Source organism: Gracilinanus agilis, chromosome 3 (assembly GCF_016433145.1).
Source record: "Gracilinanus agilis isolate LMUSP501 chromosome 3, AgileGrace, whole genome shotgun sequence".
Lineage (NCBI taxonomy): Eukaryota > Metazoa > Chordata > Mammalia > Didelphimorphia > Didelphidae > Gracilinanus > Gracilinanus agilis.
In genome coordinates, this window is record NC_058132.1 from 595,172,255 (window position 1) to 595,193,816 (window position 21,562).

At 35.2% G+C, this 21,562-nt stretch overlaps 1 protein-coding gene across 1 annotated transcript in view; it reads right to left on the reverse strand.

The window, feature by feature from the left end:
- Window positions 1–21,562, reverse strand: part of C2CD6 (C2 calcium dependent domain containing 6) — a 120,947-nt gene that overhangs the window by 76,546 nt on the left and 22,839 nt on the right. Inside the window, exons 4-7 of the mRNA XM_044670641.1 lie at window positions 20,501–20,646; window positions 17,213–17,335; window positions 15,703–15,747; window positions 9,184–9,252 (exon numbers count right to left, since the gene is read on the reverse strand). Of these exons, the coding sequence (XP_044526576.1) occupies window positions 9,184–9,252; window positions 15,703–15,747; window positions 17,213–17,335; window positions 20,501–20,646 (383 nt within the window). The remainder of the gene's footprint in view (window positions 1–9,183; window positions 9,253–15,702; window positions 15,748–17,212; window positions 17,336–20,500; window positions 20,647–21,562) is intronic.

Here is a 21,562-nt window from a genome sequence, read left to right on the forward strand (position 1 = left end):
AACATGTAGCTGCAGGAGAGCAAGGTCTCTTCCTGGTTAAAAACTGTAGTGTGGGTCTAGAAGGCAGTGACCATACCTCTATCTGGATCAAAAACACCTTAAAAGCACAAAAAAACTTATAGACTCTAGAACTAGTTCTGAAAACTGCAGCATGAGAAACTTGAAGTTTGGGATGCTTGCCAATCTTTAGAAAAGAAGCAGAGCTCAACTTTAACATAAAGTTAGAATTCAAGACATAAACTAGGAAGATTGAATTGCTTGCCAGTTCAGGATTGGGGAGGGGGGAGGGAGACAATTTGGATTGTAAAACTTCAGAAAACTTATGTGGAAATTTGTTATTAAAATAAATAAAAACAAAAGAACCTGAACACAAAAAAGTTATTATACTGATAAGGAAGATTAAGATAGAAAGTCAGAAAATAATGATGTCAAAATAGTTAAAAAGAAAGCCTCCAAGAAAAATGTGGATTGGACACATATTCAACAAGAATTCAAAAAAGATTTTGGAAATCAAATAAAGGAGGTAGAGAAAATATTAGGGAAAAAATAAGAGTGCTGCAAGAAAATTATGAAAAGAGAATCAATAGCTTGGAAAAAAGAGGCACAAAAATTCACTGAAGAAAATAACTTAAAAAGCAGAATTGTCCAAATGGAAAAAGGTATAAAAGTTCAATGAAGAAAATAATTTCATAAAAATTAGAATTAGGCAAGTGCAAGCTGCTGATTCCATAAACCATCAAGAAACAATAAAATAAAGTCAAAATAATGAAAAATAGAAGAAAATGTGAAATATCTCATTGGAAAAACAACTGATCTAGAAAACAGACTGAGGAGAGATAATTTAAGAATTATTAGATTACCTGAAATTCATGGTCAAGAAAAGAGCCCAGACATTTTATTTCAAGAAATTATCAAAGAAGGAAGGAGCAAAGCTGAACTTTCTCAACAATCTCCTTCAAATAAACTGAAATAATACCCCAAATCAAATTTTGGAATGGCAGAGCCAATAAAAGATCAAAGTGAGACATTTTTCTTGCCTGAGAAAATTTAGGGGGTTGGCAGGAGTTTTGTGACACTAAGGTGAAAGCTTCTCCATAGCTCACATACACAGCAACACTGGCGGCAGCAGCTGTAGAAGTTCTTAGCCCAGAGATGATAAAGAGTTTGGACAACTGGTCAGGGAGATTACAGGCAACACTTTGCTGGCACTGGGTGCAGCTGGGACCTACTGGCAACATTCTATTGCCCATACACAGTATTGGGTCACAGTTTCAGGGTGGGAAGTGTTGGGGGTCAAACTCAAGAGACCAGGGACCCTGGTCACAGTTTCATGGGAAAGAGAGGACTACTATATGTGGCTGAAGGGGACCAGAGGCCCTTCCTAGGTAAAGAATAGAGTATAGACCAGGAGAGCAGTAATCTTACCTTTCTGAGAATCACACCATCTTAGAAACACTAAAAATTTGCAGACTCCCAGAACTAGTTCTAAAAACAGCAGCATGAAAAAGCTTGAAGCATGACACATCTATGCCTTACTATCCAGTGGTGAGCAGAACGCAACTTTAACAAAAAGTTCAAAGAAAATAAATAGGTTGGACAAAATGAGCAAACAACAAAAAAGGAATTCATTAAAAAAATCTACTACAGTGGAAAGGAAGATCAAGATGTAAACTCAGAAGACGATAAGGCGAAAGTCTAATGGTAAAAGAGACACAAAAATTCACTGAACTATTTAAAAAGAAGAATAAGCCAAGTGAAAAAAGGGGCACACAATTTAAAAAATAGAATTGGTGAAAATAGTAGAGAAAATACACTGGCCCAGCTAATCTCTACCAAATTACCCTCCAAAAACTATTACATAATGTCTAAAAACAAATTTTTGGACAATATAACCCACAAGAAGATGGGACAACATAATTTTTTAGCCCAAAACAACTTAGAAGACTGGCACAAAGGATCTAATGCACATAGAATTGGAATACAAAGCAACACAGATGATAATGGAGGGGGTGAGGTGTTGGATAAATGTTGAGAAAGAGATTACAAAGGTCCCTTTGCTGGCTCTTGGTGTAGGACTCTTGTTGCATTGCCCATATACAGAACCAGGTTGCAGTCCTAGGGTGAATCTCAGGGTGTGATGCACCACTTCATCATTACACCAAGCACTTGTGACCACAGGAGAACAGGGGAGCCTGGTCACAGTTCCAAGGCAGAAAAGAGTTCTTATTGTTACACATACCTTTCTTAATAGACCCCAGATCTAGCTTGGAAAGCAGCTGCACAAAGAATCTGAAGCTTAGAATAGTGTTCCCTTCACCACAGGTCCAGAAGTCCAACATTAAAGTTTTTTTAATTAAAAGAAAAGAAAAAAGCTAGAAAATGTGCAAACAACAAAGGAAGTTATTTTGGTGAGAGAAGACTAAAACACAAACAATACTCAGCATCCAAAGCCTCCAAGAAAAATATAAATTGCAGACCAGACCAAAAAGAATTGTTGAAGGAGCTCAAAAAGGACTTTAAAAATCAAATAAGAGAGGTTGAACAGAAATTGGTGAAAGAAACTCAATATAGGAAAATCATGAAAAAAGTCAACAGCTTTATAAAAGAGGCAAAAAAAACTGAAAAAATAATATCTTAAAAATCAGAGTAGAACAATTGGTAAAAGAGGCACAAAAATCCAACAAAGAGAAGAACTTTTTAAAAAACAGAATTGGTCAAATGGAAAAAGATATATAAAATTGTATTGTAGAGAAGAATTTCTTTAAAAGCAGATTGGCTATAGATAAAAATGCACAAAAATTCACTGTGGAAAAGAACTCTTTAAAAAGTAGAATTGGGCAAATTGAAAAGGAGGTACAAAAGCTCACTCAAGAAAATTATGTCTTAAAAAATAGAACTGTACAAGTGGAAGCTAATGACTTCATGAGAGATAAAGAAATAGTCAAAGACAAAACAATTTTAAAATGGAAGAAAATGTAAAATATCTCACTGGAAAAACAACTGACCTGGAAAATAAATCCAGGAGAGATGACCTAAGAATTATTGGACTAACTGAAAGTCATAATTAAAAAGAGCTTGGACATCATCTTTCTCAATATTATCAAGGAAAACTGCTCTGATATTCTATAACCAGAGGGTAAAATAAAAATGGAAAGAATCTACTGATTCATCTCCTGAAAAAGGTTCCAAAAGGATAACTCCCAGGAATATTATAGCCAAATTCCATAACTCCCAGTTCAAGGAGAAAATATTGTAAACAGCCAGAAAGAAATAATTCAAATATCATGATGCCGCAGTCAGGATAACACAAGATTTAGCAATTTCTACATTAATGGATAAGAAGACCTGAAATATGATAATCTAGAGGGCAAAGGAGCTAAGATTTCAGCCAAGAATCATTTATCCAGAAATACTAATGGGGGCAGCTGGGTAGCTCAGTGGATTGAGAGTCAGGTCTAGAGATGGGAGGTCCTAGGTTCAAATCTGGCCTCACACACTTGCTAGCTGCGTGACCCTGAGCAAGTTACTTAACTTTCATTGCCTAGCCCTTACCACTCTTCTGCCTTAGAACCAATACAAAGTATTGATTCTAAGATGGAAGGTAAGGGTTTTTTTTAACAATAAAAAGAAAAAAAGAAAAAGAAAAACTGAGTACAATCCTTCAGGGGAAAAAATGAGAATTGAATGAATTTTAAATATTCCTGATGAAAAAACCAGGGCTGAATGGAAAATTTGATTCTCAAATACAAGATTCAAGAGAATCATAAAAAAGGTAAACAAGAAAGGGAAATCAAAAAGCATTCAATTATGTTAAACTATTTACATACATAGAAAGATGATTCTTATAATTTTTAAGAACTTTATCATTATTAGGGCAGTTAGAAGGAGTACATAGAAAGAAGTTGAGGGGATAAGTGGAATATGAAAAATTAAGGCATGAGAAAGAGGAATGCACTGGGAAGAGGGGGAATGAAAAATGGAATGGGATAAATTATTGCATATAAAAGAAGCATGAAAGAACTTTTACAGTGGAAGGGAATTTGGGGGCAGCGTGTAGGGAGAAGAGTACATGAACTTTACTCTCATTGGAATTGGCTCAATGAAGGAAGACTATACACAATCAATTGGGTGTAGAAATCCATTATATCCTGCAGGAAAGTAGGAGGGAAGGGGATAAGAGAAGAGGGAGTAGGGGACTTATAGAAAAGAGAAAGTCACTTAACCCCCTTCACCTAGTCCTTTCTACTGTTCTAGCTTGGAGCCAATATATAGAATTGATTCTAAGGTGGAAGATAATAGTTTTTTAAAAAGAAGAATTATTGAAAGCCAAGATCAAAGAAAGACTGATATATTTCAAGAAATTATTAAGGCAAACTGCCCTAATATCTCAGATTCAGAGGGTAAAATAGAAATTGAGAGAATCAACTAATCACCTCCTAAAAGAGATCACAAAATGAAAACACCCAGGAATGTTATAGTCAAATTCCCAAGCTCCTAAGTCAGAGAAAATACTTCAAGCCACCAGAAAGAAAGAACTCAAATGTTATGGAGCCACAATCAGGATCACAGAAGATTTAGCAGCTTCCACATAGAGAGATTAGAATAAGAATAACCTACCCAGAAAAATAATTAGATCTCTCAGGGTAAAAAATTGATATTTAATGAAATTAAGGACTTTTAAGCATTCCTGATGAAATGACTAGAGCTGAATAGAAAATATGACATTTAAACACAAGGCTCAAGAGAAGCATAAAAAGTTCTAGTTGCAGAAAATGGCATGAAAAGTCCATAAGGACATTCTTGGCCCATTGAAACAAAAGCAGCCAGAAAAGACATATTTATAGTCTGCCTCCAACCCTGGCAAGGACCAGTCTTGACCTCGTAAGTCTACAAATCCTTGTCTAAAGAACACCTGGCTTTCTTAGTTGGCATCCTGACCAGCTAATTTACTATCACAAACCTTGAGCCCTATTTCTGGGACAGTGGCCTTCATGCAAATCTTAATGCTTCTGTACTTCTTCTGCCAGTAATGACAGACCAAAGAGGGCTTTGAAGATTATTATTGACAAAGTGTATGTACTCCTTAATGTAGGTGACACCTGTGTACTTTAATTGGTACCAAGGATGTATGCTCCTGATTATTATTTTCCTTTGATCGTAATGTGTAGAAACTATATAAATACTGGATCTATATGCTCAATAAAAGGGAATCTGTGATCCCACTCATAGCCCCCTAAGTTCCCCATAATTCTTGACTCAATTGTGCCTGACAGATTTTGCCCATCTCTCTGACTCTCTACTCTAGCTCTGCTTACTATCTCTCTGCATGTCTAAACTCTCAGCCTGCCACCCTCTTACTCTAAGTTTCAATTCAGTCATTTCTGCAGGCCAGAAACATGCTGAAACCTGACTCCTAACTGGTGGTGATCAGTTGGGGGCAGGGCTCTCCCCCAACACTCATGGGAGCTCTCTGTGAACCCACTAACTGGCATTTCCCAGACCCGTTACAATGGCATCCCTGATTCAGGAACTTGAGTTATGGAGATCTTAAAGCCCAGCAGTCCAGGCCACATGTTGAAATCAGTCTATTAGAGAATACCTGAGAAACTAAAACACAAGATGCAAGCCTAAAGGAAGATTTGAACTTGGAAATCACTGGGGCTGATGCTATGTAGAAAATGAGCTAAACTGTGTACCTAATACCTCCCCTCCCCCAGAGGTGGTATAGTAGCATCATGCTTTGTGATATTGGGAGGAAATGCCTCTATTTTTTTCTGGCTAAACTTTTGGAGAAAATATACCTCTGTATAAGTTGATCTAACTGTTAAGTAGCAAAGTAGAGCTGAAGTCCTTGGATCTCAAAAATTAGGAGAACACAATTTGTGAGCATTTCCTCCTTTGGAAAAGATGAGAGGTCCTGTGCCAAATCCCTGAGTGTCCTGGAAAACTCTGAGAAAGGTGAAAATATAACACAATTCTCAAATAATGTAGGTCAGAGAATCACTGTTATATAATTGATGGACAGGCAATTTTCAAAGGAAGAAATCGAAGCTATCGACAACCATATTAAAAATATTCCAAATCACTAATTATTGGAGAAATTCAAATTAAAGCAACTCTGAGGTTCTATGTCACACCTATCAGATGGGCTAAAATGACCAAAAAAGAAAAATTACAATTGTCAATAAATATTTCAATAGCAAATAAATATTAAGTATCTATTATGTGTCAGTCACTATACAAAGCATTGGGAATATAAATATAAAAAAAAAGACAGTTCTTCCCCTCAACAAGCTTCTGATAAAATAAATAAATACATACTAAAAAGCTGAAAAGATTATTGGGGGGAGGGAGAGATAGGAGAGGGGGCAATTTGGTAAGAGGAACATAGGGAGATGCCAAAGAAGTCCAAAATGAGTGGAACCAGGTAGAATATGAGGAAATGTCAATTCCATTTCCTCTTCTTAAATGGAGGAATTTGGGACTCCACCTTCTAATCAGAGGGGCAGAGGGGACTGATAAGGTGTGAATAATATGATTTCTTGGATCTTCCAAGGTGAGGAGATTTCCCAGTGATAAGTTTACTGGGGCCATTGATGGAGAAGCCAAAGAAGTAAAGATGAATGCAGCTGGGTGAGAAATGAAATGCCATTGTTGGAGGAACTGCAGGAAAACAGATATATTTAATGCAATGTTGGTATAGATAAGAATTGGTCCAGCCATTCTAAAAGGCAATTTTGAACTGTGTTCCAAAAGTCACTTAGACCCATTGATACTATTACTAAGTCTGTACTGCAAAGAGAGAAAAAAAAGGAGAGCAATATGCACAAAAACATTTATAACAGGTATTTGTACAGGACCCAAAATACTGGAAACTAGTACTCTTCCATTATGAAGCAGATGAACAAATTTTGGTTTGTGGAAATAACAGAATAAACTACACCATAAGAAATGGCAAAAAGGACAATTTCAGGGAAAAAAGAGCAGATTCAGAGTAAAATGGAACCAGAAGAACAGTTTTTAAAAATAACAACATTGTAAAGAAAAATAGCTTTGAAAGAACTGAGAATCCTGTAATGTAATGACAAATTATGATTCCAAAGTATTAAAGATGAAGCATGCTACCCATCCCCTGACAGAGAGATGATGGATTCATGATGCAGAATGAATTCATTTCTGGACATAGCCAATAGGGAAATTTGTATTTACTAAGAGCATTTTCCTTTCCTTTTCCTTTTTTGTTTAGTATGGGAGAAGGGAAAAGCAAGAGGAAGAGAAAATAAACCCTTGTTAATTGAAAAATGAAATTTAAAAGCCAGTTTTTTAAAAAAAGATTATCAGTGAAAACTGCACAGATTTCCTAGAATGGAGGGTAAAATAAAAATCAAAAGAATTCATCAATCACCTCATGAAAAGAAATCTCAAAATGAAAACTTATAGGAGTATTATAGCCAAATTCCAGACCTTTTAGGTAAAAAAGAAAATACTGCAAATCACCAGAGAGAAACGATTCAAATATTATCAAGCCACAGTCAGGATCACACAAGCTTTAGCAGATTCCAAATTAAAGGAATTGAGGGCTTAGAGGGTTTAGACTATGATATTCTGGAAGGCAAAGAAGCTATGATTAAACCAAGAATAATTTACCTAATAAAAACTGAGTATAATCCTTTTTTGGGGGGGTAGGGGGACAATGGATATTTAATGAAATAGAACACTTTCAAGCATTTCTGATGCAAAGATCAGAGCTGAATAGAAAATTTGACTTTCAAATGTGACTCACTGTTTATATTCCTATATAAAAATCAAAAAATTCGGCAGAGTTGCAGGATATAAAATAAACCCACATAAATTACCAGCATTTCTATAGATTCTAATAAAATCCAGCAGGAATAGATAGAAAGAGAAATTCCATTTAAAATAACTGTAGACAATATAAAGTACATAGGAATCTATCTGCCAAGACAAATCTAGGACCTATATGAACACGAAACATTTTTCACGCAAATAAAATCAGATTTAAACAACTGGAAAATATTAATTGCTATTGGGTAAGCTGAGTCAATATAATTAAAATGGCAATTGTATCTAAATTAATTTAATTATTCAATGCCATGCCAAACTACCACAAAATTATTTCACAGTGCTAAAGCTAGAAAAGATAATAAATTTCATTTGCAAGAACAAAAGGTCAAGGAAATCAAAGAAAAAATGTGAAGTGGCCAAGCAGTAGCAGATCTAAAACTGTATTACAAAGTGATAATCATCAAAGCAATCTGGTACTTCCTATGAAATGGAATGGAGGGGAACAGATTAAATACACAATGAGTAGTAAATGACCATGATAATCTAGTGTTTGGTAAAACAATAAAATAAGAGAAAAAAAATAAAGGAACTTTAGGTTGAGGAAAATCTGGATATGTATATTTTCAGTAACTCAAACTAGTATTGAGATGTGCATTCTCAGATGTGGCCTATATGTTGATTTTTTTTGCTTTACCAACACACATATACAGGTATATACATGTATATAGTCACATAGATTTGTGTGTATGTGTATATCATATATATATGCATATATGTGTTATGCACATATATGCATATATATATGAAGATATATATATGCATATATGTGTTATGCACATATATGCATATATATATGAAGGGCTTCTATTTGGGGAAAATGAGAAAGTAGTGAATTAATGGATAAAGGCAGATATGTAATTTTTAAAAAGCATTAATGAAACATTTTTTAAACCACAGAAGGGAACACAAATACAGCAGTGCTTCTTAACATTTTTTTTTATCTCTAGCAATCTGGTGACACCTAAGGACTGCTTCTCAGAATAATATTTCTAAATACACAAAATACATACAATATACAAAAATATAAATATACAAAATACAATGGAAGCCTATTATCCTGAAATAGCTATCAAAATATTAAAGATAAAAAGTTCACAAATGTGAAGAAGTACTCCTTAATTAGAACAATTTTGTTATCCTGCTAAAATATATCTATTTATATATAAATATTTCTTTAAAAAGCAAACTATATGCAATACATAATATTTTTGAATACTTAAATGTTTGCTGATCATTGTTAAATTCACAATAAGCAAAAAAAAGTCTGAGAATATTATTACTGAAAACTTCAATATAACAAAGTAAAAAGGAACTAACCTGATGTGAAAAGCCATAACCAAAGTTTCCATAGGAAAACATAAATTCCACTTCAACCCTGCAGACAACCTAAACATGTGACAAATTCATTTTCATATATTAGATCAGAATGTTATTTTAATGAATAAAGTAACAAAGTAAAACTTTTTACTACATATAGTAGTGCAGAAAGTTAGAAAAGCCAAAAGTGTCTTATAATAAATTCTGGATTTACATGGAAATTTTCCTGTGAAAATTAGTCTTAGCAAGACTAGCATGAACCTGTAAGGAAGGTTAATATCTGAAAGGCAAAAAAATTCTAAAGACAACAAAAGATTGGTGGTTGTTTTAATGTAGCATTTCATGGGTTTTGTGGTCACTTAGCTTCCTTCTGCTACCATCTTCTGGACCATTGATGGTGAACCTATGGCACAGGTACCAAAGATGGCACACACAGCATTCTCTGTAGGCACATGGCCACCCTCCCCCCACCCAGAGTTTTATACTATTTAAGGCAGAGGGACTTGGGCAGAGCTGCTCCCTTCCCCCTCTCCACCATACTTAAGGACATTTTTTTCACATCACTCACCCTTCTAAACAACAGCCCAATGGGAGTGCTTCCTCCCTTCCCTGTGTGAGGTAAGGAGAGGGAACAGGGTATGCCTGGCACTTGGTTGGGGGAAGGAGCATGGTACACAGTCTGAGCGAAGTAGCTACAGTACTTAGTCCGGCGGGGCCGGCATTTCATCTCTAATAAAAGATTCACCATCTCTGTTCTGGACTTTAGTGGTTTTTTTTGTGTTTTTTTTTTAACTATTTGCTAGGCTGTTTGAACCCATCTGTGTTTCCTAGCTGTGTGACCTTGGGCAGGACACATTAACCATGATTGCCTAACCCTGGCTGCTCTTCTATCTTAGAATTTTGTATAATTCTCAGAAGAAAATGTATGTTTTGTAATCTATAATGGGCGCGTGGTCTAATGGTTTTATACCTACAGCATGGCTTTAATTAAACTACTAATTTCTCTTATTATCTCAGTCTTTATCATTTTTAATCGTAACAATTTATACTAAGACAGGAGGCAAAGGTTTAAAAGAAAAGAAAAAAAAAAGAACCATCTTTTACAGTGAAACAACTAAGGGATGACAACCTCTCCTCAACAGTGCCATCCTAACAACTCCATGAACTTCATTTAGCTAAGAACAGCCAAAAAAAAGCCAGCCAGAATGTCCTTTAAATTGTCTGAGTGGTATGCAAATAAAGTTAATAAAAACGAAAGTTAAATGAAGAGTGCAAGGCCCTTGCCCTAACTATCTGTATGACATTTTTTTCTTCATGTCATATTTTTGGGAGCAACAATGACAAATGTTTGACTTTTATACTGTCTTCTATGTGCTAAAAATGCAACATCTCCTGTCTTCCTACATTGAGAAATGTTCAGAAAAAGATTAACAATGTATTGATGGTTTTTCTTGGGTTCTTTATAATATTTGGGGATAGTGGTGCAACACAAAAGTTACTTGTCTACAACCTGTTACCATTCATTCTTGTTAAGTGACTAGCCTACCTCCCCTCTTAATCTTTTAAACCACTTCTTAAATATGCGACTGTTTGCTGTTGACAGTAAGCTACAATAGGATGACTTAAACCCACACCATATATTTTCCCATTTGGGTCACATGCAATACTAATTCTTTAGAGATGTGAGTATTACATGATTTGCAACCAAATAGTATCACCAGAGGAACGTATAGAAAAATATGGATTTTGCTCAAAGGGAGCAGCTTAAAATTACTTAAAGTGCTGTGCGGTTTCCAAAATATTATCCTTTTTTCCCTTTTCTGTTGAACATGGAACTGGTTCATTATCTATCTGCAGTAATTATCTGAGATTTATATTGATAAATTAATTAAATGAATTTTAATTATGAATTAAAAATTAAAATTAATTTTAAAAATTAAATTAAATTTTAAAAAATTAAAATAATAAAAATTTAAAAATAAAAATAAAATAATTAAATGAACTAGTCACCAAACTGCATGTCAAAATCAGGGTAAAAAAAAAACAAATACCTAATTTGTTTAAATATTTAACTGGGTAAAATATATACTTAACTAAAATCCCCATGTAGACTACTACGTAAATCTCTAGGAATCTGTATATTGTGTTGGGGTTTGAAGTAATCTATCAGCACAGTGTCATCCACAAAATGAACATTTCTACTAAGACTATGGAAGTCATCCTTCATAACAGTGAAGCTTTGGAGAATATATGATTTTTTTCTATTTTAAGTCTCACTGAACAAAATTATTTCTGTAGTCATGTATTCTTATCATCTTAACATATGTCTGGAAGACATCTAGGGATTCTAGGGGTTAATAACCCTCCTCAAAGGTTAGTTTCTAGTATTATTGTTCATAAGCATTTGTCAGTAGACTCCCCAATGATCATCAATTAGCCAGAGGTAATTTTAGCATATAAAATGGATAGTTACTGAGGGGCTATAGTAAGAACAGTTGATACAAAGAACTAAACCCTAAAAGTCTTGGACCCCACTCTCTCACAAATACATAGAAGACTTGTAGAAAGGATGGACTCAAGTTTAGAGAGCACGTATAGGAAAGAGGAAATTCACAGTCACACACACACACACACACACACACACACACACACACACACGATTCAATTAGGGTTAGCACTTCTGAGAAGTCCCTGATAACATACTACCAACAATGAGAAAAGGAGGCAACTGTGAGAACTGAAAGACAACAGAATTAGGAAAGATGCTGAGTTAAAGATTAAGAGAAGAATGATAAGGCTACATAGAAAACTGAATGAACTAAAGTGAGTAGCAGAAAGATACAGGAGGGGGAAGTCATGGGGTTTGTTAGCTCCACAGTTACACAGATGGAAGGTAAAAAGTATTCTGGCTGGTGACTAAAAGAAGTTAACTAATAAAATTGAGGATATTGTGTGTGTGTGTGTGTGTGTGTGTGTGTGTGTGTGTGTGTGTGTGTGTGTGTACATGATAGCAAGACTGGAAGCAGTTGTTTCCAAACAGGCATTTGCACCAATCACCATTTTAATGTTATTATGGACTAGATGATTGTAATTCATTTATTCTCTTTGATATTTTTTGAGTTTAGACAAATCACTTAACTTCACTGGGTCTGACTTTCCTCAACTGTAAAATTAGTAGCTGGATTAAATGACTCCTAAGATCCCTTCTAGTCCTAAATCAATGATCCTATGGAAGCTTTAAGGAGGAAAAACTCTGGGGCACTGATTCCACCCTCCAAAATGAGGTAGTACTTCATGGGGTACAGAAACAAACACTGTCATTCCACATTTTATATATTTTCAGGAACACATGTTTGAAATATATAATAGCTGCTGTTCGGGTGGGGAAAGGAATTTCTATCCATTAATTAAAAAGGGAAAAATTCTTTCTGGAAGATTAGATTACCAAGGAATTTAGACTAGACATGGAGGCCCTAATGAGGAATGGCAACACATTCGTTTACATACAGAGAAAAACCAAGTCAATGTCAAGAAGCATTTATTAAGTGCCCGGTATATTCCAGGAAGAGACAATATACTTGACTTCACTCCCAACATCTAGTTTGTAAGGGTCAAAAGGTACAGAAACTTTCACAAGGAGCAAAGGCAATCACTACAAAATCAGGATGGCTTGAAACTCAGGTAATGAATCTTTCATGGCAAAAATGGAAATGTCTTCTTCAACAAGGAACTTACATCCATAAAGATTTACAAGTCTTAACAGAAATGAAAAATCTCACCAGATTTAATGGGAGGGCCATTGAAAGTTTACCTCAGCCTATGCCATGATAGGTTGAGTAAGCATCTCAAATTGATAAGACTGAAGAAAGGAAAAGGAATAGGGGGATACTCTACTGTGTTTCTGACTACCAAGCTGATCTTTGGCTAGATGATAGTTAAGTTAGAAAAAAATAATTTGTGCTTAGTAAATCTCTTATTTGCTTGTATTTTTTATTTCCTCATAAAGAGAATAGATTGATTTCAAAGACTTAACTGAGATCTCAGTGAATGAAATAAGGAATGTAGAAATATTAAGCCTATTTTCATTCACAAAGACCAGAGATACCTACTACTTAAGGGTTTTAAGACTTTAAGACTTCTTAGCTGCCAGGTAATACAGGGGATAGAGTACCTAGACTAGAGTCAAAAAGACCTAATTTCAAATCCTGTGTTAGACACACCCTAGCTGTGTGACCTTGGGCAAGTCACTTATCCCCTGTTTGCCCCAGTTTCCTCATTTGTAAAATAGAGGCAATAATAACATCCCCCTCCTTGGGTTGGCTGTTTTGAGGATCAAATAACATATTTGACTTATAAAAACTGACAGATTTCCTGGCATGTAGTAGTCACCAAATAAACATTAGCTATTATTATCTTGAGATATCTTGAGAAGAATGATAAGGCTACATAGAAGACTGGATGAACTAAAGTGAGCAGCAGAAAGATACAGGAGGGGGAAGTCGTGGGGTTTGTTAGCTTCACAGTTGCATAGATGGAAGGTAAAAAGTATTCTGGTGGTGACTTTAACCTCTTTTCATTTTAATAAATAAAACTGAAACTGTTAAGCAAGCCCATGGGTAAATGAAGCATAAGAGCAGAGAGAAATGGATGTGTAGGGGCTGTATACTGGACTTTCTCTACTATGCTAAGAAACTTCTTTATACTGGAAAATCACTCTAGCCCTGGAATTCATACAGTGGAAATACCCTTTCCCTAGTGATCTCTCCCTCTGATGGGTTCTTATCTGAACCTTCATTTTAATCCTCTTCAAATCACAATTTGGTCTTTCTCTGTTCTGCCTCCATGTTAGTACCTTCAAGACTTCTGTATTTTCTTCCTCCATTAGAATGCCTGGCCCTTCAGAGAAGGATCTGGCTTTTCTCTCTGTATCTGCATTCCCAGCATCAGCATGTGCTTAGCATATAGTAAGTTTTTTAATAAGCACTTATTCATTAGTGGCAGCTGTATGCCAGGGATTCCCAAACCTAGACTTTTTTTGGAGAGTGTATATTGGGCAGGGCCAGTGCTAAAAAATAGCACTGAAACCACCTAGCCATTGGTTGTATAGACATGCAATTTGAGGGGGGTCATGGGGAATGGAGCTTTCAGAAACGGAAGGTATATGTTCCAGGGCATTGTATTAAGGAAATATTTGTAAATATTTCCCTTGATCTTCACAACGATACTGAAATATTATTATTTCTCTTGTTTTACAATTGAGGAAACTGAGATAAACAGAAATTAAGTAACTTGCCTAGGGCCCCTCAGTAAGTGTCTGAGGTCATATTTGAACTCAGGTCTTTCTGACTCCAGGCCCAGAACTCTGTCCACTGTTTCACCTAGCTTCCTCTCTATGGGAGAATTTGGTAGCAAAAATCAAGTAAAGCTTAGGGGAACAATGCAGCAGCATGGATGCAGTAATCTTAGAATGCTGACATTTTCTCCTTTGTGGCTTTATTCCACATGTATATGGCTCTGATCTCCTAGGAGAGGCAGCCAGAAGCATGTGTGGCATGTATGTATATTCCTTCAGTTTCTGTGTGAGCCTATACTAAGTGAATTGTACTGCCCAAGAGCCCTGACATAGAGCACAGCAGAATGAGAGCTGATTTAGCTTAAAAGTTACATATCTAAATTAATCTAATAAATCTAAAATCTAATCATTAAACATTATGCATGTGAAGTTAATCTATTAGAATATGGCACATATACTAGGTGGCATCCATTTTATTTTCTACCCTACCTGTCAACCAAAAATGATCTGATCTCATTTCTCTCTTGATTTTGCCTCCATTCTATAACCCAGATGCTAGGTCTGTTTGACTAAATAAGCAAGGCTGTCACACCTAAAGTCATGTCATGTCTAAGACCCAGAGAAGTCAGAAATCACCAAATGACCTCAAGATGTATAAGATAAGAGCTCTCAGCAGCTCTTTGCATTTTTCTTGATCCTGAGGTCACATTAGTCTTCTAATTAGTCATTCAACTATACCAGTGGTTCCCAAACTTTTTTGGCCTACCATCCCCTTTCCAGGAAAAATATTACTTAGCCCCCTGGAAATTAATTTTTTAAATTTTAATAGCAATTAATAGGAAAGATAAATGCACCTGTGGCCATCACTGCCCTCCTGCATTGCTGCAGCACCCACCAGGGGGTGGTGGCGCCCACTTTGGGAATCACTATCATATTCATCAGAACTATCAGGTTATCTCCAGAAAGATGACTCTCAAAATGGTCCTGGAGTTCTTTAACTACTTAAAAATATCCATTAGCCCAAATAACTCTCAGCAATCAGAAAGATGAGAGGAATAATGAGAACCCGGTGATAATGAAAGCAGGTGGTAAACAATAGTATTGAGAGAATTAATACAAAGATGAAAGGCATTTAAAACTAAAATATGACCTGTACATTTAAAAATATTTTTACATAGAATAATTACAAATATTTCAATTACATATGTATTGAAACAAAACCCTACCAGGTTCCTGATCTTCATAAAAAATTCTTCCGTGAAGCATCCTTTCTGGAAGACAGCAATAAAAAAAAGGGGGGGAAATTTTTAAATGCATGACATCTCAGAGAATGGGATTGAATGTTATATTAGTATAGGATAGTATTCAAACTCATATAAACCATGTAACAAATGAAATGTTATTTATAAACAAAAAATACACATGTATGTGTAACCTTAGGCAAGCCCAGTGCCCATGCCTAACTTGGTCTCTTCATCTCCTATCATGTAGGTGGGAGTAGCCTCCTTTGAGTGATTTCCTACTTTTGCTCCCTTTCTACTGGCTTTTTTCTGTTACTCTTTTTAGCATTTCTTCTTTCCTTCATCCAAAGGATGAATGAAGATCACAGTTTATCTACGGATTAGGAACCATGCACTTAAGTGGTAAAGTGGAAGGACTTCCTTTCCCTACTGCCTCTTTTTACTCAATCTGAGAAATGAGGCTGGGGCTATTTGTTTCTATTATATGATGTTTGTCCACTTCGGTTTTAAGTTTCTGAAGTAACCCCCACTATACCCAGGAGTTTGAGCCATGATGACTTCAGAACCAGGATTACTGGATGAATAGCACAGCTAGTCAGCCTAAGATGGAAATCCTGAAAAGCCAAGATGCCTGAGGTAGAGCTTTGGACTTGAAATTGGGATAGAGATCTATAGGAACTGAGCTAAATTATGAACCTAATCCCTGTCTGTTCTCTAGAGTCTGAGATGGTCTAAAAGGAGGAGGGGAAGTACACCCCCCTTATGTTGGGGTGTTCGTTTGTATATTTGTGATTATGCCTTTTGAAGTAAACATTTCTGTATAAAAGTGAATCTGAGTGTTACTGGTTAGATGGAAATGTGGTACTAAGGATTTACACCTCCACTATTGGGAGAATAACATTGATTAGGGTTGGAGCCATTTGCAGAGTGCCTAAATATTCCCTAAATCCCTGTTAAGGGTACTGGAGAACCTTGAAGAAGGAATTAAATCTAACCTACCTAGCCTTCCAGGCAGTGAGGGCCAGGGTAGCCAATGTTATACTAATAATACTATTCCTAACATATGGAGAATTCTATTAAGAAAGTATGAATTCAAAATGCAGGTCAATTTAAGTACATATTAAAAAATCAAAATCCAAGGATTGAAAGAAATCTCAGAAGACAGTCTTAGTCCTGCCTGAACAAGAATTCCCTTTAAAACAAACTCTAACAAGAGTTTATCTAATCTTTGCTTGAAAACATCTACTGGATGGGAACCTTTTACCTCCAAAGGCATTTCATTTTGGATAGAAATTTTATTTATTAATATCAAGAGTATATTTTTGTATAAACAAAGCAAATGCAACTCAAATTAGAACTAGATGTTGTTTTTTAGTCTCATCATAAGAGTTTGAAAGTATTGAATCTGAAACTTTTGGTAACCATGATCACCAATCAAGCATGGCTAGGCATTCAGTTGATATTATTAAATGATGACTATTAAAATAATACATACCTGAATGATTTCATAAAGATGTAAGCTAAAACTTCCCAACAGTACAGGGTATGCTTCCAAATCATCAAATTCCATTAGCTCCAAATGAAGCATATTTCTTTCATCATCATGGCGTCTTGGAACCTAAACAATAATCATAATCATAATAGCTGACATAAAGCACACTTTAAACAGTGCTTTAGATGTCCTATTTAATTCGATCACAACAATTTTATCAAGTAGTAACCAAATATAATTATTCCCTGTTTACAGAAGAGGAAATCAAAATTCAGAGCAGTTAGGTGACTTGCTCAAAATCACACAGCTAATAAATGGCAAATCCAGGTCAAAGGATCATGAGATTTAGAGCTAGGAGGGACATTAAAAATAACATAGTCCAACTAACTCATTTTATAGATGAAACAATACAGACCTAGAAAGATTAAATGTCTTAATTCTCACTCTAGGGTTTGAGTGCTCACTACTCTCCCATAGTCAACCTGTTTCTAATTCTATTGATTTTACTTTCGAAACTTCTCTTGTATACCCCACCCCCCCCCCAACCTTTTCTCCTCTGTCACCACTATCACACTGGTGAAAGTCCTCATTGCCTTATGCTTGGACTATTGTAATAGCTGCTGGTTGGTCTACCTGTCCCAGTCTCTCCCTCCTCTCAAGTGTCAAATTGATCAAGGCTAATCATATACCTCCATCATTCAATAAATGTCTGGCTCCCCATCACCTTCAGGATCAAATATAAAATCCTCTGTCTGGTATTCAAAGCCCTTCAAAACTCCCCCCCCCCCATTTTTCAAGTCTTCTCACATCTCCATGATTCTCCCCTCACATACTTGATTCATAGCAACAGTGACCTCCTTGTTCTTTGAAAAAAAATACTCCATCTCTTAACTCTGAGTATTTTCCCTGGCTTTTCCTTATTATTGGAATTCTATCCTTCCCTTTCTATACCCTAGTTTCCTTCACATTTTAGCTTAAGTAGTGGAGAATGGTGACAGACTTATAAACATTATAATCTCACAAAAATGTAAAGAACTGGGAAGGAGAAAATTAATTTTTTAAAAGCTTGGCATGTTGACTCCATTATGACAGATCATTTTAAGAGCATTTATAGATGAAACTGCAAGGATAACAATAAACTAAATAGAAGAATAAAACTGATTTACTAACATATCTGCCACTGGGTGGCACAATAGATAGAGTGCAGGGCCTTGAGTAAGAAAGATCTGAGTACAAATCGAAACTCAAATACTAGCCAAGAGTGATCCAAGCCAACAAATATTCATTAAGTACGCTAAGTGCAAGGCACTGTACTAGAAGTTGGGGATGCAAAGTTAAAGACACAGATTTTGTTATAAACCCAGCCTGTGACCTTGGCCAAATCACTTAATCTCTTTTTGCTTCAGTTTCCTCATCTGTAAAATGAGAATAACAGTAGTACCTACTTCTCAGATTGTGGAAATCAAATGAGATAATGGTAAAATACTTAACACAGTGCCTAGCACATACTAAGCATTATTATTGTTGGCCATTTTTATTATTGTTATCAACAACAATGGCATAGTAATAATAATTGCTTTAAGTTTACAAAGTATATTACAAATGCACCTTCATTTGAGCCTCATAATAAACTGTGAAGTAAATGTTATTATGATTTGTTTTATTATAATAAATAATAATAATAATATAATAATAAATTTCCACTGAGGCTAAGAGAGGTTAAGGCACCTGCCTAGGGTCACACAGCTGTCTGAGGCCAAATTTGAGGAGTCAGATCTTCCTAATTCAAAGACTAATCATTGTGCCACCTAACTAGAACTACCTTGTTTAGATTCTAATACCTCAGTCCTCAATGTATTACATAAGGAAATAGACATAGAACCTAGAAAGATAAAGTTAGGAAGACCAGATTGACCAGATCAGGTGCACACATAAGAAATCCATGCTGGAGGTAATGCAATTCTGATTGTGAGATTAATTTTTAAGATATACAAAACACAGGAGAGTTCCAGCTCTACATTCACATGAAAGGAAAAATTCTTAAAGGAGTGTGAGGGGACAGATATAGCCATTGCTCCTAGTGAAATGGGATGCCCTTGGCTCTTAATTTTTGGGCAAAAAAAAAAAAAGGATTTCTAGACAGAAGTCAGTTTGAACAAGAGAAGTTCAAAACAAGCAAAAAGCAAGCAGGAAGACACAATAGTTAGGTCAAGGCAGTGGGCAACTGCTAGGAAATAAATTGCAAGATCACTTGTCAGAGGGTTTTGCCTAAGACCCCACTGCAGTTGCTGCATAACAAAAGCAGAAGTATACAATATTGCATGACTTTCGGCCAGTGAGAAGAGCACACGTGTTGGGACTGACCCAGTGTCTGTCTCTTTTCTAATTAGCTTGGTATGCCAATTTGTTTCTTCTTTATCGATTATTTTCCATTAAGGAATTTTTTTTTGCTATAGACAGCAAAAATGCAAGATTTTGCCCTTTTACTTAAGACTTAGAAATAGAATGCATTGTTTTTTATTTCTTCCTAGGGGCTTGGAACTAATGTATAACAATCTGACAGAATGGAAGGATAGTATTATATTGCACTAGCCTGGCATATTCATTTCAGATTCATATATCTCTGGGTCATGAGCTATTAAGGACAGCAAGATGGCAAAAGGTATCAATTGAAAAGGCAATATCACTTTCTGCCCTTTGACATGGCAAATTGCCTTACCAGGTTTTGTAAAGCAAACTATGAAGTTGGGAGTAGGCCGTGTGGAAAGCTCTGCCTACAAGCTATAAAGAATATATTTGAAAGATTTGTTGGTCCAGTGGATGTCATCCTTGACTCTTCATTCTTTCATTGACATATCTTATTAGTTTCTAAATCTTGTAATTTTTCTCCCCATTTCTCTTGTATGCCTAACTTTCTCATTTCTCATAAAGCAAATATTCTCCCTTGTCATTTCTCACTTGGACCACTGCAATAGCTTCCTTTTGTTCTCTTTACGTCAAGATTCTCCCTACAGTTTAATTCATCCTTCATTCAACTGACAAGGTGATTTCCCTAACATCTGGATCATATTCTCTTCATTCAATAGACTCTAGGAGCCTCCTATTACCTTCAGGAGTCTATCTATAAAAGAAGCCATGAGAATAAATAAGATAATTAAGGGAGAGAATAGAGAAAAGTACTAAGGTCAGCCTGGAGTAACAATTATATTAAGAGAACACTTACACAATTAGCATTCTTATCTGTAATTCTATAAAAGATTTCATTAGTTAAAATTAAAACTTTGAACTTACCTGTACAGAGAAATATTTCACTTCTTCAAATTTAATTTCGGGTCTCTTTTCGTTGTTTTTATAATTCAAGCAATGAGATTTAGTACATTTCATGACCCTGTTAACAGTGATGCGAATAAACAAATTTGTATAATACTGTAAGTTGACTGAAAATAGATGTTAAAATTCAGGAAGCATATTTTTTGGCTGTTGAGCAATGATTTTGTATCAACTTTATTAATTTAGACAACATAGGCCAAAATCTTCAAATCAATAAAAATTATTTACTGATACATGTTATCTTAAAAATAGTCTTTTAAGAAAAATTTCTTTCATCCATGACTAAGTAATGCATAGAAAGTAAGGCATCTTCTCAGACCACATCTTATTTTTCCTCCACATACTATTTCCTGTTCAATTTGTAAACACATATTAGTTCATAAAGTGTCTATGAAAATGTAAGTTCTTTGGAGGTAGGGGATGTCTTTTTTACTATATATTTTTGGTGCCCATAACATATAAAAGGTACATAATAGGGGATAAATAAATGCTTGCTTGATTGTCAGAATATATGACTTAACAGATTAATGAAGACTACTAACGACCAAAAATATTTCAATTTTTAGGAAATTAAACTTGAAAATAATTCATTTTGAATTTTAACACTAAACTTACTGAGAAATAATTTGGCCTGAATTATCCATATTAACTATGTACATTGGTCAAATTTGTAACATAATTTCTATCATCTCATTAATTTCAAATATATAGCTATGCATCATATTACTTATAAACTACTTTTTAAATTCATTAAATATTTTTTTGTTTTTCTGATTTAAATAATACTTTTTAGTATCAACCAGGATTTTTATTCCCATAGATTATATAAAGATGGAAAAAGTATAATGACACTTTTTATTGCCAATTAATGATTGAATTCAAGATATATATTTGGTTCATTTAAGGCACAAAATTAAAAATATGAATGAGCAGACTGAAAAGTACAACAGTTTGGTCAAGAAGGAAGGGAGGGAGGGAGGGAGGGAGGAAGGAAGGAAGGAAGGGAGGGAGGGAGGGAGGGAG